Source organism: Sinocyclocheilus anshuiensis, unplaced genomic scaffold (assembly GCF_001515605.1).
Source record: "Sinocyclocheilus anshuiensis isolate Anshui unplaced genomic scaffold, SAMN03320099.WGS_v1.1 scaffold810, whole genome shotgun sequence".
Lineage (NCBI taxonomy): Eukaryota > Metazoa > Chordata > Actinopteri > Cypriniformes > Cyprinidae > Sinocyclocheilus > Sinocyclocheilus anshuiensis.
The window spans coordinates 1,101,506-1,115,478 of record NW_015542409.1 but is presented as its reverse complement, the minus strand read 5'-3'; the positions used below and the strand labels follow the sequence as shown (position 1 = coordinate 1,115,478).

At 38.2% G+C, this 13,973-nt stretch overlaps 2 protein-coding genes across 3 annotated transcripts in view; one reads left to right on the top strand and one right to left on the bottom strand.

Annotated features, from left to right (window-relative positions):
* The window catches only part of LOC107693235 (kinase D-interacting substrate of 220 kDa), a 25,517-nt gene extending 12,427 nt beyond the window's left edge, over window positions 1-13,090 (top strand). The window contains exons 18-29 of one of the 2 annotated variants that reach the window (XM_016492542.1): window positions 1,011-1,248; window positions 2,025-2,113; window positions 2,445-2,589; window positions 3,574-3,736; window positions 4,846-5,024; window positions 5,484-5,704; window positions 6,582-6,704; window positions 7,831-7,860; window positions 8,893-9,030; window positions 9,124-9,222; window positions 10,571-10,801; window positions 10,889-13,090. In XM_016492542.1, coding sequence (XP_016348028.1) covers window positions 1,011-1,248; window positions 2,025-2,113; window positions 2,445-2,589; window positions 3,574-3,736; window positions 4,846-5,024; window positions 5,484-5,704; window positions 6,582-6,704; window positions 7,831-7,860; window positions 8,893-9,030; window positions 9,124-9,222; window positions 10,571-10,801; window positions 10,889-12,025 — 2,793 coding nt within the window. In that variant the 3' untranslated portion in view covers window positions 12,026-13,090. The remainder of the gene's footprint in view (window positions 1-1,010; window positions 1,249-2,024; window positions 2,114-2,444; window positions 2,590-3,573; window positions 3,737-4,845; window positions 5,025-5,483; window positions 5,705-6,581; window positions 6,705-7,830; window positions 7,861-8,892; window positions 9,031-9,123; window positions 9,223-10,570; window positions 10,802-10,888) is intronic. The other variant, XM_016492543.1, reaches the window with a different exon arrangement.
* Window positions 13,091-13,168: 78 nt separating this feature from the next.
* The window catches only part of LOC107693236 (DNA-binding protein inhibitor ID-2-like), a 2,331-nt gene continuing 1,526 nt past the window's right edge, over window positions 13,169-13,973 (bottom strand). The window contains exon 3 of the mRNA XM_016492544.1: window positions 13,169-13,949. The gene's annotated coding sequence lies outside the window, so the exon portion shown is untranslated. The remainder of the gene's footprint in view (window positions 13,950-13,973) is intronic.

Sequence of the window (13,973 nt, the reverse complement as noted above, 5' to 3'; positions counted from 1 at the left end):
CCCCCCCCCCCCCCACAAAACTGCAGATAACAGGTAGCTAAATGCTGTTATTATCGCTGTTTTCCATGTTTGTGGAGTAAATTTTCTTACACAGCTTTTTAAAAATGCCGGGTAACCGGTGTTTCTTATGCGTTTGTCCAGTCAGCGTACACATACGTCACTGGTAGTTCCTATAGAGCTGTTTTAGACCCTACTCTGAAGTAGGAGCTAATTTAGTTCCCCCAAATGGAACTAGAACTAAATACGTTCCTAGTTCCTCCGGTGCGAAAGCGCCTACTGACTTGCATAGTGTTTTTTTTTTATACTATGGAAGTCAGTGGAGACCAGCTACTGAAGGTGAACTATCCCTTTAAGTCTGCGCTGTCATGTGCAATGATGCCTTCAAGCTGATTAAATAATTTGAAAAGACAGTGGTCTCCTAGAACTGGCTTTTCTGCTAGTCTAAGAAAGACTGAACAGACCCGTTGTTTTAGTGATAACCAACAGCATCCCTACTCCATTTAGTCAATTGTATCAAGACCCTGAAAAGAGTCATTGGTCCTGTTCTAAATAAAATTATTTTATCATACATTTAAACAGAGAAGCAGCCAGAGACTCACCGCACCTTCAAAAAAATCCAACTGAGGTGCGTAGAGCAAAAGAGGTTTCCCAAAGGTGAAGAGCTTGAAAAAAGTCCGCACACTCAAACATCAAAGCATCACAAGCGAGATGAGAACAATATAAGCAATTTACTGAATGAAACAAGGCAAACGTTTCGGTCACATGTTGACCATTTTCAATGCCAAGCTAACAGTGTTATCATACAATCATACATTTAAAGAAATACTTGGATACTGACTTTTAATGTACTGACAGAGGATCTAGTGAATGTGAAGTGAGTGTTAGCTTAATAAAATCCTTTAAATGTCACCCTTAATTTCTATAAAATGTGTTTTTTTTGTGTTGTTTAAATCACCACTTTTGAGGCCTATATCAAAAACCTGTCAAAATTGTATTTCTTACTATATTAGGTGAGAGTGCTGTTTTCCAAGGGTCCTTTCATCTCTGTCTTCGCCAGTGATCCTCACATCATCATCAAAGCTATAAACCAGAATCTAAACAGTGTGCTGCGTGACTCCAACATCAACGGCCATGACTATATGCGCAACATCGTCCACCTTCCTGTCTTCCTCAACAGCCGTGGCCTCAGCAGTGCAAAGAAGATGTGTGCACCCACTCCTGCTAACGGAGACACTGGGAACTCTGAGGGTTTGTATCAACATGGGATGAGGGGTTAAAATACAGTAGGATGTCTTGTGTTTCAAATAATGCCTGACTATTATGGGAAGTAGTCTTCCTTGTGTTTCAATATACACCACCATTCAAAAGTTTGGGATCAGTAAGAATTTTTTAATGTTTTTGAAAGAAGTCTCTTTTGCTCACCAAGGCTGCATTTATTTGATCAAAAATATAGTAAACAGTAATATTTTGCTATATTATTACAACAGAATAAATAATTTTATAATAATTGAAAAATTGATTGATTCCTGTGATGGCAAAGCTGAATTTTGAGCAACCACTACTAACGTCTTAAAAAAATCTTTCTTAAAAAATCATTCCAGTGTACTGATTTGGTGCTCAAGAAATATTTTTTATTATTATCACAGTGGAAAACAGTTGTACTGCTTATTATTTTTTTGGAAACCATAATACAGTTTTTTATAATTCTTTGATGACTAGAAAGTTCAAAAGAACAGCATTTATATATATATATTATAAATGTCTTCACTTTCGCTTCTGATCAACTTAATGCATTCTTGCTAAATAATAATAAAAAATGACTGACTCTGAATATTTGTATGGTAGGTTACAAAATGTCGCCAAACATATCTTGTGTTTTATGCCAACATAGTGTCCAAACCACATTGCTCTAACCCTATTCTGACCAACATTCCATATTAGCTTTTAAATCTTTGTTGTAAATCAAATGCTGCATGACAAAAATGCTCGCAAAGCAAATTTATTATTATTTTTTTATGCTGTAGGTTGGCATGAGGAGTTGGACAGAAAGTTGTCCCAGAACAGCCTGGGTGACCAGACCAAGTTTGGCAGTAAGACGACTCTTAACCGCAGGGTAAGCTGATAAATATGCTGCTTCATGTCAGAAGGCTACGTATATTATAATGATTAGCGATTATGAATAGGATTAATAGATATGTGATGTTTGCAATAGCATGATGATTTGAACTCCAAAGATGAACGGAATTTTTGTCCTGTCTGGCAGTCCCATGGCTTGTATTTGTGCAGTTTGTCTGACTAATCCAATGACAGTAATGTTTTACCACATGATATGCTCAGATCACAAAATGTTTCCAGATTTCTCCCTTGACATTTTCCTTCCCTGTATTCCTTAATGCTATTGATTTAGAATAATCGTGATTTAAATCTGGCTGATCTCTCCTCAGGATACTTATCGCCGTCGACAGATGCAGAGGTCAGTCACGCGTCAGATGTCCTTTGACCTCACAAAACTGCTCGTCACTGAGGACTGGTTCAGTGACATCAGCCCTCAGACTATGAGGAGACTCCTCAACATTGTATCAGTCACAGGTCAGCATTCAATCTTTATGGTCAACATGTTCCTAAAATGATTTATCACTGCATGTTATTTCAAAGAAAACAATTCTGTGTAATCTTTAATCAAAATGCAGTAACTTGCTCTTACTCTGAAACAACTTTCCTTTTCCAGTGACATCACTTGAGCTATTAGGTAATGTTTACTAATAGGCAAACGGGTTTAGTCTGGTTAGTAATGGCCACCTTTTGTGATCAAAATGAAACATGATGTTTTCTAATTGACCCAATTTTTTTCATTTTGAGTATCCTGTTTTCCTCTGAAATATGCCACCTTATGGAAGTAAGACAGGTTGCAAACATCTGAATTATAGCAGAGTTGCAGAGGTATACTACCGTATGAAAGTTTACAGTCAGATATTTTTTTAAGAAAGAAATTAATACTATTTATTCAGCATGGGCATATTAAATCGATCAAATGGCAGTACAGACATTTATAATGTTACAAAAGATTTCTTTTTCAAATAAATGTTATTTTGAACTTTCTTTTTATTAAAGAATCGTTTAAAATGTATCACCCTTTCTACAAAAATAAGCAGTACAACTATTTTAAAGATTGATAATAATAAAAAACAATACCAAATTACCATATTAGTATAATTTTTGAAGGATCATGTGATGCTGAAGACTGGAGTAATGGCTGCTGGTAATTCAACTTTGCCATCACAGAAATAAATTACATTTTAAAATATATTTAGAAAGAAATCAGTTGGGTTTTTTTCTTTCTCTTTTTGTTCTTGTTAGTTTTTTATTTTTTTATTTTTTTTGCTGTGATTTTGATCAAATAAATGCAGCCTCAGTGAGATTTCTTAAAAAAAAAAAACATTTAAAAAAATCATAACAACCCCAAATTTTTTGAGTGGTAGTGTATGTAGTCACTATAATGGAATATGAACTTTCAGATATAAAATCATAAAGTCTGAACATTCAGTACTCATGAAATATGCTCCTCTTGTTTAGGCCGCTTGCTGAGGGCCAATCAGATAAGTTTTAACTGGGACCGGCTTGCATCTTGGATCAACTTGACTGAGCAGTGGCCGTATCGCACGTCCTGGCTCATACTGTACCTAGAAGAGACAGATGGCATCCCAGATCAGACAACTCTGAAAACCATCTATGAGAGGTAGGGGCTTTTAAAGAAACCACATGACGCTATTTACATTTTATAATGTCATTATGATGTTGTAATGTAGATCTCTAGAAAACTGCATTTGAACTAACACAATTCCTGATGTTTCAATTTCACCACATGCTTTATCACAGTAGTTTTGTAGCTCATCAGATTGCCAGAAACACACTGTTGTTTTAAACTTGAGATCAACAACTCGGATCATAGCTAATGGGTGCAAAAATAGTTTTTTTTTTTTTTTATTTATTTTTTTTATCATATGTAATGTATTTGTCCTGTATGATTTTGTTGTTTTTTTTGCATGTAGTTTGTTCGTTAGCTCATTAGGGTCCTAGAGAAAAATGTCTCCTTTGGGAAGCTTCCTGGAAACGAATAATGGGAGGCCACAGAATGTCAGATGAAGCCAAAGAAAGCAGGTCCAGATCATTAGATAGGCTTCCCTACGGTGATTAGTCAGATGATGCTATTCATGTAAGACTTGTGTCACTGCATAGATATGTCGTCAGATATGAAATTATTATGGAATATACTGACTGCACTCATGTTGTTTATTCCTCTACACATATGACATACCATCACTGTGCAGTTCTTGTTGTACACAAGTATAAAGAGAGAAATGAATGCATTCGCGGCATGGGTGTATTCTGACATTTTAAGGGGTTTATAGAGCATTTCTGAAAACCCTTAGGTCTGTTTAAGTGGAAACATATGAAGTTTGTGGTTTTATGAAGAGGTTTGGCATCCAGAACATCAGTAATATTGCTGTATTGTGTTGATACTGGCTGTCTGCACACTCCTTCCACTCTTAAAGCGGCCCATGCCCCAGAAACACAAAATGAAATGAAGATATTGTGCTGCTAATGCTGAGTTATATCAGCATCATTTTCATTTTCAGTAAAACCATCATGACTTTGTTTTATCTGGCAAGGCTCAATGTCATTTATGCCAGGGTATGTTAAAACCAGTCATTCTCACAAGACCTGCATTGTTTTAGTAAAAACGTGATGGACGCTCCACACATGCAAAAGTAACTTTTACAAACCTTAAAATATTAGTATTGTCTCATGTTTCTCAACTTGTATCTTTCATGTACTGCCTGACAGGATCTCCAAGAACATTCCAACCACTAAAGATGTGGAGCCTTTGCTGGAGATAGATGGTGACGTCCGTAGCTTTGAGGTTTTCCTTTCTTCCCGAACTCCAGTGCTTGCGGCTCGAGACATCCGCACCTTTCTCCCCTGCACTGTTAATTTAGATCCCAAACTCAGAGAGATTATTGCAGGTAAATGTCTCTTTTTAAAACAAATCACATTTAATGTGTATATATATATATATATATATATATATATATATATATATATATGTATGTGTGTGTGTGTATATATATATATATAAATTGATATGTCCCAAAGTTTGATAACAAAGTTGTGAAAATTAATTACCTAAGTAAAAAAAAAAAAAAAAATTATATTGTATAATTGAATAATTATTGTAAAATATTTCAAATATAAAAAAATATATAATAAATTCTTATTTCTTTATGTGTGTGTGTGTATATATATATATATAAATTGATATGTCCCAAAGTTTGATAACAAAGTTGTGAAAATTACAAACCTTATAGAAAATTAATTACAAACCTTATAGAAAACGAATAGAGCATATATAATATTTCTATTTTCCTTAGTCATACCCTGTTGAAAAGCATGTTTTCCAAGTTTTTATCTCGGTATTTTCTCAGATGTGCGTGCTGCCCGGGAGCAAGTGAACATGGGTGGCGTCACCTATCCCACGCTGCCTTTGCAGGAGGGCCGTCCAATATCAGTCTACAGCCAGCAGTCCTCTGCCTGCTCCCCTACTGCCTCCTACAACGGCCCGTATAACCCACCGGGTGTGTCTCCTCAGCCCCACAGCGCCTATTTCAGCGGCATGGCCGGGCCACAACACCCGTTCTACAACAGGGTGAGTGTCACCGCACAGATAACGCACAAAAGATCACGTGAATTGCAAAATTTGATAGATTAAACAATGAATAAGAAACGGTGTTTTTGTTGCAATCTATCATTAGATTATTGCCATCTCTTTGGGGGGCGATTGAGGTGAAATGGGTCCAGTTAAAACCGATAAATAGTGTCAAGTGTAGATTGATGACTCCGCTGTGTTTTAGACTTAACTTTCCTCAGGGAGCTCTACTAGGCACATCGGCTCATTTAATAGATGAGGGAAGTCCCTTGGACGAGCACACGCCTCTCAAAGTATTCCAGCCTCAGTGCCAAACATTTCCACATGCCCACCCAGACAATTTTTCATTCATTTCCCTGTGCTCGTGTTTCAGTGATTGTTTTTCTTCATTTTAGCGTCATTTATATTTGCGTTTGCCTTGTTTTCTTAAGTTCAGCCCCATAATGTAACAAAATGAGGTGTTTATGAGGCTACGTGTTTGTACACATTGTATCCCTCCTAATCATTTATTTTTTAAGCATTTGTGCATGTTCGAGAGAGAATGTGTGTGTGTGAGAGAGAGAGAGATTGAGTGTTATTTCATTATTTCACATGTTTGGATTTAAAGGAATCTTTCAGGTTCAGTACAGTTAAGCTCAGTTGACAGTGTTTGTGGCGTAATGTTGAATACCAAATATTTTCTTTAAGAGAAGAAAAAAAATATGGTTACAGTAAGATTCTTAAAATGGAAGGGCAAGTCGAAATTATTAATAAATAATTTTTTTTTTATTGATTTACCTTGTATTGAACTTGAACATTCCTGCATGTATTTATTTATGATTTTCTGTTATATTTTCATTCCCTACATTTTTTTTCTTCTCCAAACTTGGTCTCCCAGCCATATTTCTCCCAACATCTATACCAGCTGCCGCGGCAGTATGCTGGCAGCTTCTTCCCTGCTCATGTTCTTCCACGTCCATTCATTAAAACCAGCTATCCCAAGGACCATAGCAGTGGACTTGTAAGTACTAGTCATGAACAAAAGCTGCCAGACCTTGTGCTTATGGATAACAGCATAGCGCTAGTGTTAGACATTCTTGCTAGGGTTTCACTTGCTGACATACTTTTCTTCTACAGCTACTGTTTAATTTTTGCTCTGCAGGTGTTTCCTTTTATAAACATGAATATAAAGTTTCTTCTTCCCTCTTGTCTTATATGTCAGTATCATTTTATTTTTGTCATGGTATACTTTATGCTTTTTCTTAGAGTGTAATGTGTGATATGAAAGTCTGTCATATTCTTTGTGGCACTTTGTACGAATAGAGTCTTATTACTTATTCATGGTTTTTGTTGTGAGAATTAGTAGAATTGTTGAATTATTGTCAATTAGCATGAAAGGCTTGTTTCAGAAGGGCCAAATATTTTAATCTTCTTCAAATATCTGTATGCCCCCTTTAAATTGAGACTTTGGCCTGTTCCAAATCTTGACAGTCTCGACTGTGTCCAACAATAAAACATACATATTTTTCGCAGTCTGTTTAATTGTTTTTAAATTAATTGCAAAAGTATTTTTAATTAAATATTATTTGCTAATAATAATATTTATTGTGCATAAACATTTTGTATACAACTGTTCCCACGTTTTATTTATATCACACAAATTAATGCGTTGACTACGTTCAAAAAATTTGTTTTTTCCTTTAATTTGTGAGTTTGTCACTAATTACAAACTGATTTTTGATCCCACAGCTAGATCCCAAAAATGACAGCTTAATTTAGCTTTTTTTTCCCGTTATTTTGTTTATAGAAAATAACATTCAAGATTTTTTAAATAAATTTTCAGTCCCTGTTGTGTACCCTATTTGTGTAAAGTGCCTTATACCTAGCGTTTGACATTTGGTACATTTTAAGCTTAATTTGTGTGAGAATAGAAGCAAGATGCCAGTGTTCAAACAGGCACTGCACTAGTGACGTCAAGCACCAGCTGCCTTAATGTTCACCGGAGGCTTTCACAGTCCACCAGTTCCCACATGCTGTAGAGAAAAACTCATTTGCTCTCCATCTTTCTTTCATCAACATGAATGTAGTTCCCTCACGATTTCCACCTCCTTTGTCTCTTCCCTCCTATCCTCTCTCTCCTCAAGCAGGGTAAGGTACCGTCTTTCAAAAAGAAGCAGGTACTGAATCCTTCTAGACTCGGCTTAAGTTCTGCTGCTCTGCTGATGCTTCCCTTCCTCACACGCCTTCACAAACACCCGCTAACACTCTCCAGAACTCTAAACACTCACACCCCCCGCATGCACTGTGGGGACAAAAGAAATTCACTCACAGTGGGGAAGGAGGAATAAAAGTGCTTAAGTTGAACTTAGATGCCTAATATAAGGTTAAAATTAAAATATGCCAGTTAACTGTACTAAAAAAAAGGGTCACTGCATTAATACTCATACCCACCTAAGTGACATGCTAACATAGAGCATAGTTTACTTGGTCACATTAAACTTAAGTCCTTCTCCTTCCTCAGAATTCTCACTTTCCCCTGGATCCTTAAAAAATCCATTAAAAATAAAGAAATCCTATCTGTTTCTATACTCTTTCAGTTGTGATGATGCAGTTGTTTCAATGATGCCGATTTACACAACAGCCATTGAAATAATCAGCTTCTCACACAGCGTGGCCTGGATGCCGAACTTTTAAAGTATTCTGTCAGAAAACTTTAAAAGTATAGAACGCAGGTGCCACTCTGACTTTCCCTTAACAGAGGTCTGTATTTATAGTCCATGTGGTGTAGGTCACAATTTTTGGTTTTGTTATAACTAGACGTAGCTATTTGAAAGCTACATAATACTTAATGTTAAGTGTGGTGGTAGATGTGACCCTTCAGCACTAACAAATTCTGAGTACAATTATTTGTATCCCTAACTTTTTCTTACCATCATATCACTCTAGATTTGCACTAGCTTCTTTGAAATCCTGCTGACAGCAATATGTTCAAAATGCATTGCATACTTTCCTCCCCAGTACCTCTTTTTGATCCCTCTCTTCCTTGAATTTTAATTCAAGACCTTTTGCATCCCCTTTGGACCGTTTTCTAAAAATCTGCATGGTCTATCTCTTGTAGTAGCAGTCTGAAGGCTTCAGAGATCTTTCATATGCACACTGTTCTGATGTAATTGAGTGGCACTAATGGTTCTGTGTGTTGTGTGTACCAGGGGTCTGCCTCTGTGGTCTCAGGCACTCCATCGATGCTGCTCAGCTCAATGAGCACAGATGTTGTCTGTGAGCGTGTCAAACTTATTGACGGCATCGACCAGAACATGCTTTCTCAGTATACAGCCACCATTAAGAAGGTCTGTATTTGTGAACCAAACAATTGTACACTGAGAAGAAAATATCAAACTGTTTTGGACTACGTTCTGATTTTGTGATATTTTTTTTCCCAGGCTAACGTAAATGGCCGGGTTCTGTCTCAATGTAACATTGACGAGCTGAAGAAAGAGATGAACATGAATTTTGGAGATTGGCAGCTTTTCAGGACAACAGTGAGTAGTTTTCTATCAGTAATATAACGAGTTGGTCAGATTTCTATGACTTGCCGGCATACAAAAATTATAAATTTAAAATGTCTATGAATTTAAATGTGTGCTTGTTTAAATTTATAAATTCAAAATTTCTAATTTTATGTATTATATGAATACATATGAAATATGTATTTGAAAAGTTTCATATTTATTATTTATTTAATAATTATATTTATTACATTTAATATTAAAATGTATTTTATTTGTTTCAATTGTTATAAATGTTTACAAACATTTAGTTTCTTTCAGCAAGTGTTTTATAAAATAAATAAATATATAAATAAAATAAATGCAATAATAGCTTGGAATAATACAAGATAGCCATAAGTTCATAAATGCTTTTGCTAAAAAAAATAATGGTATGTGTGGCAGATTGTCATTTTTAAACCACATTTTTACACACTTGTTGCCACTTAGTCACATTTTATTCTTTGGTCAGTTCAATATTTTTACCTAAAGCCAAGTTCACACTACACGACTTTAAACGTCGGCAGATCGCAGTGCTGTTCAAACTACATGACTTGATTGTCTGTCTTTAAGTCGTTGTGGTGTTCACACTACGTGACTCTATGTAAATGATCCGCAACCGGGGGTTACACACTACACAAGCTGACAACAACTCTGTCACCAAATGACTCTACAAACCACGTTTTGTCATGAAAACACGCGAGAATTGGGATGGGAATGATGCGAAACAACACGTGAAACAGGAGTTGGTAATTTGAAAATGGATGTCGGGAAGAAATTAGCTGTTTGCTCGATTAAAACTTTTGCTCCATTTATTGTGTCCAAACTTTTTTTTTTAAGACATGTTGCTGCTGTTGTTTTTCTTCCGGTGACTTCAACCCATGCCTTGCTCTCTCATTGGCTGTAGCTCGTCACAACACCTGACACCACGTGATGTCGAGTCGGCCGTCCGGTCCAGATATTTGGCATGCTAGATATTTGTTTGCCATCGGCGATGCATCAGCGAGCCTCTTTGATGCGCCGTTGTGTAGTTCACACATAAAGATTTCTGAGCGCCGATCACCCGCTGATTTTCCCCCGATCACAGCCCGACCTGTCGGCGAGCTCTTTAACTTGCAAATCGGGCTTAAAATCCTGTAGTGTGAACTTAGCATAACAGAATTCATAAACATTTGGTTTTCTGTGAGATTTAGTTAAGTTGTAAAGCATGTACATTATCAAGAAATGTAAGATTGACCCAATAGTGCAAGGGATAGTACAGTTAACTATACTAGTCCATTTAGTACAGAAAGTCTCTCACACTGGCCCTAAATAGAGGTGTAATGAAGTTGATGTTGTGCAGGTGATTGAGCTCCGTCATGTGGAGAACCAGATCCTGCATGAGGAGGCTCCTAGCGAGCAGGGCAGCAGCATGGTTGGCCATGTGGAGTCTTGCGGGCAAACTGGTGCACCCGTTCACGGAGGAGTCGGTAACACGGACACCTCACCAATGTACAACTTCAGCCTGAGCTTTGAGGAGCTCAGTAATGTGGGATTGGATGAGCCTCCTAGGCACTCCAACCCTACGTGGATGGTAAGCATTTCTTCTTAGATTCTTGAACCCTTTTTTCCAAGCCATTCCATATTAGACATTTATCTCAACATCTCTTGCCTTCTGTAGGCCACCACTCACCGTACACCTAGTATATCCAGCCTCAACTCTCAAGAGTCCTCCAATGAAATTTGCAAGCTAACAGACAAGCAGCAGGCCGAGTACCACAACGCCTACCAGGAATACATCGCCTCCATGGCTCAGATTGAGGTAGGAATGGAGAAACCTGTGCCACCTTTTGTTGGCCAACTAATGCACTCCAGCTCTGAGGACAAGAAGAAGGATGGAGGTAACCAAGATGGGCGCAAATCCATTTCAAAACGAGGGAGCAGCAAGTCCGGGACCGATAATACCGACTACGAATTGGCAGACACGCCCACTTTAGATCCCATAACAGAAGAGGATGAGAAGGTTGACCATGGGTCATCAAAGTCCCTTCTGGGACGCAAGACATCTGGAGAGAAGGTGAGCCTCTTCCAGGGTGCTGATCTGAAGCTGAAGCCTGGAGGCGGTTTACGCTACCAGAAACTGACCAGTGATGACGAAGATTCTGAAGAGTCAGACAATGCCCCTCTGCTCAAGGATGGAGAGAAACCCGAGCCCAAAGCCTCAGATGCTGGAGATCGATCTTTGGCCAAAGGTAAGGATTACCTTTCAGATAAGAAGGATTCTTCTGACTCGGGCGTCCGCTCCAATGAAAGTTCTCCCAACCATTCCTTGCAAGACGAAGAGGCCGACCTGTCGCAGTCTGAGAGGGCTAACCTGATTGAGCTGGATGAGGAGAACTCTGCTAGAAAGCTAGGGCTGCCGAATAGTCTGAGTGGCCTCCAAGACCCAGCTATCGCCCGCATGTCCATCTGCTCCGAAGACCAGTGCAGTCTTCTGGCCAGCAGCCCCGAAGAGAGCTGGCCTTCCTCCAAGAGCTACAACCTCAACCGTACACCCAGCAACACCACCCTCAATAACAACACAAACACCCAACAAGGAAACAACGTTCGCCAACCCACAGATAGCTCCAACACCACCTCCACCACCACTGGAAGTGATGTCATCATGACTCCTGGTTCCAGCACCACCACCACCCAAAATGAGAACGTCCGTGTGGTGCATCTGAAGAGGGGGCTTAACCCTGGAGATCCCCCTGAGATCCTCAAAGTGTCCTCTGACACCGTCACCTTCGGAGAAGAGCGTGAAAGTATCCTGTAGGCGACGTCTGGATCTACAGCAGTCTTAGCTAATTAATGTTTTGTGGTGATGCATGCCTAAATACACGTAACGGTGATTGTGACATTTCTAAATGTTAAGTGTAGCTGAAGTGGGCTTCAATCACATCCGTCTATCTACTCATCAACCACCATCTTATAGTTACATACATGGTGTTTCCGTAAAGTATTAGTAGCTTAATCATGTATTAATGTCACCAGTTGTATGGCTATAAAGCATTTTGAAATCACAGCTGTAGAAGAATATTCAGTAGTGTTTCCCAAAAGAAAATATTGTAGTACCTTGTCATGGTACAGCAGCCAAACTTTGTGTAAACACCTTAAAAAGTATGAATATGAACATTGAACATGAATATGAACGCTCTTTGTGCTGTAGTTACAGTAGTATATAAGCAGTGACAAGCATGTGTCAGACTGCAGTCCTAAATTAGCCAGTAGAAACTGCATGCCCGGTGATACTAGTATTTAGCAGTTAACTGTACTATTGGCAGCTGTCCTGATAAGTAAAACGTGTTTGGTAATGCTTGTCTTCAACATGGAGTGAAATAAACCTTTTGAAAAAAACATTTTGCTGTTCTCTACACACTCGTGCAGAAACGTGTTCCCACGAAACAATTTGGTAAGAGCAAACTTATTTTAGTACCGTGAATTACAGATGGGTGGCACCAGTAGTTCATGCATTACAATTATATCCCACACCCTGGACGCTTGCGAGTGGGCCATTCAGTGTGTGTATTGCACTCAGAGGTTGTTTTTTTAAGGAATTTTTATCAATACTTTTCGCTGTAAGATTCGTCTTGCGCAAATGAATTTTCTCACCGTTACACAAACTTTTTAATAAAACACCTTTTTTGGTGGTATACTTTGATTTGAAAAATCACAGTATTTAGTATGTATTTTTTGCCCATTTTTTTTTCCCGAAACCAATTTAGCGAAAATCCCGCCCAGCAGCTAATTTCATTGGTTAAGGCTCGGATTAGGGGTGTGGTTAGGGGCTGTGTTTGGTGTTGGCATCCATCACGGTGATTGACCTGACCAATGAAATATTTAGAATCCGCTACTGTTGGCTGGGGGGGGGGGGGGGGGAATCATGCGATTTTTTTTTCTTTATGTACCACCCCATACAGAGCCGGACTGTTATGAGCTGGAGCAGCCTATGGTTACCAAACGCAAGGGCAAAGGGTACTTCTATTTTCGAACGTTTATTTAGTGTGCTTTGACGAAATTTTTAACTTTTGTAGTTAACGAAACATTTGGAAGCTCAGACAAAACGTATATATGGGTGAAAAAAAAATAGAATATCCTATACCCCCCCCTCCCCTCCCATTGTCCCAAACCCCCTGAACCTTACAGCCTTTACAATACAAGTAGTAGTTTCACAGCCTGAACGGTAATAAGTTAATAAACTTTATGCATTTGCAAAAATGAAAAATACAACAAAAACAATGCATTTGTAACTATAGCTCAGACAAGGACACAGCACTTAGTTATGTACAGTATAAAAGTGCCATTTACGTTATAATTATAAAATTTTCTGTAATATTATAAACATCACATTTTCAGCAGAAAGAGAAAACAAAAGTACATTTTTACAGAGTCCGCAGCCTTTGACGAGCTGGATTAGAGCTATTAAAATGCGCGCTCGTTTTGCGCAACATCTTGACAACATAAAAGCAAGGTGAACAAAAAAATCCTGCTTTGTGAAATTGCTTGCTTAATTACTGTTTTCCTTTAAAATCTCTCCAGTCTTTTTGAATCTTCCTTTGGAAGAAAGAATATGAAAGTCCGTATAACTAACTCTTTTTATGTCCGTTCGAGGGAAATCCTTTGTTATTCAAGACGAAGTCCAGGCGAATGACACGGGACAAAAACACAAAAAGCCCGTTTTTGCTCCACGACCGAAACACCTGCAAGAGATTGTGTGTGAGAGA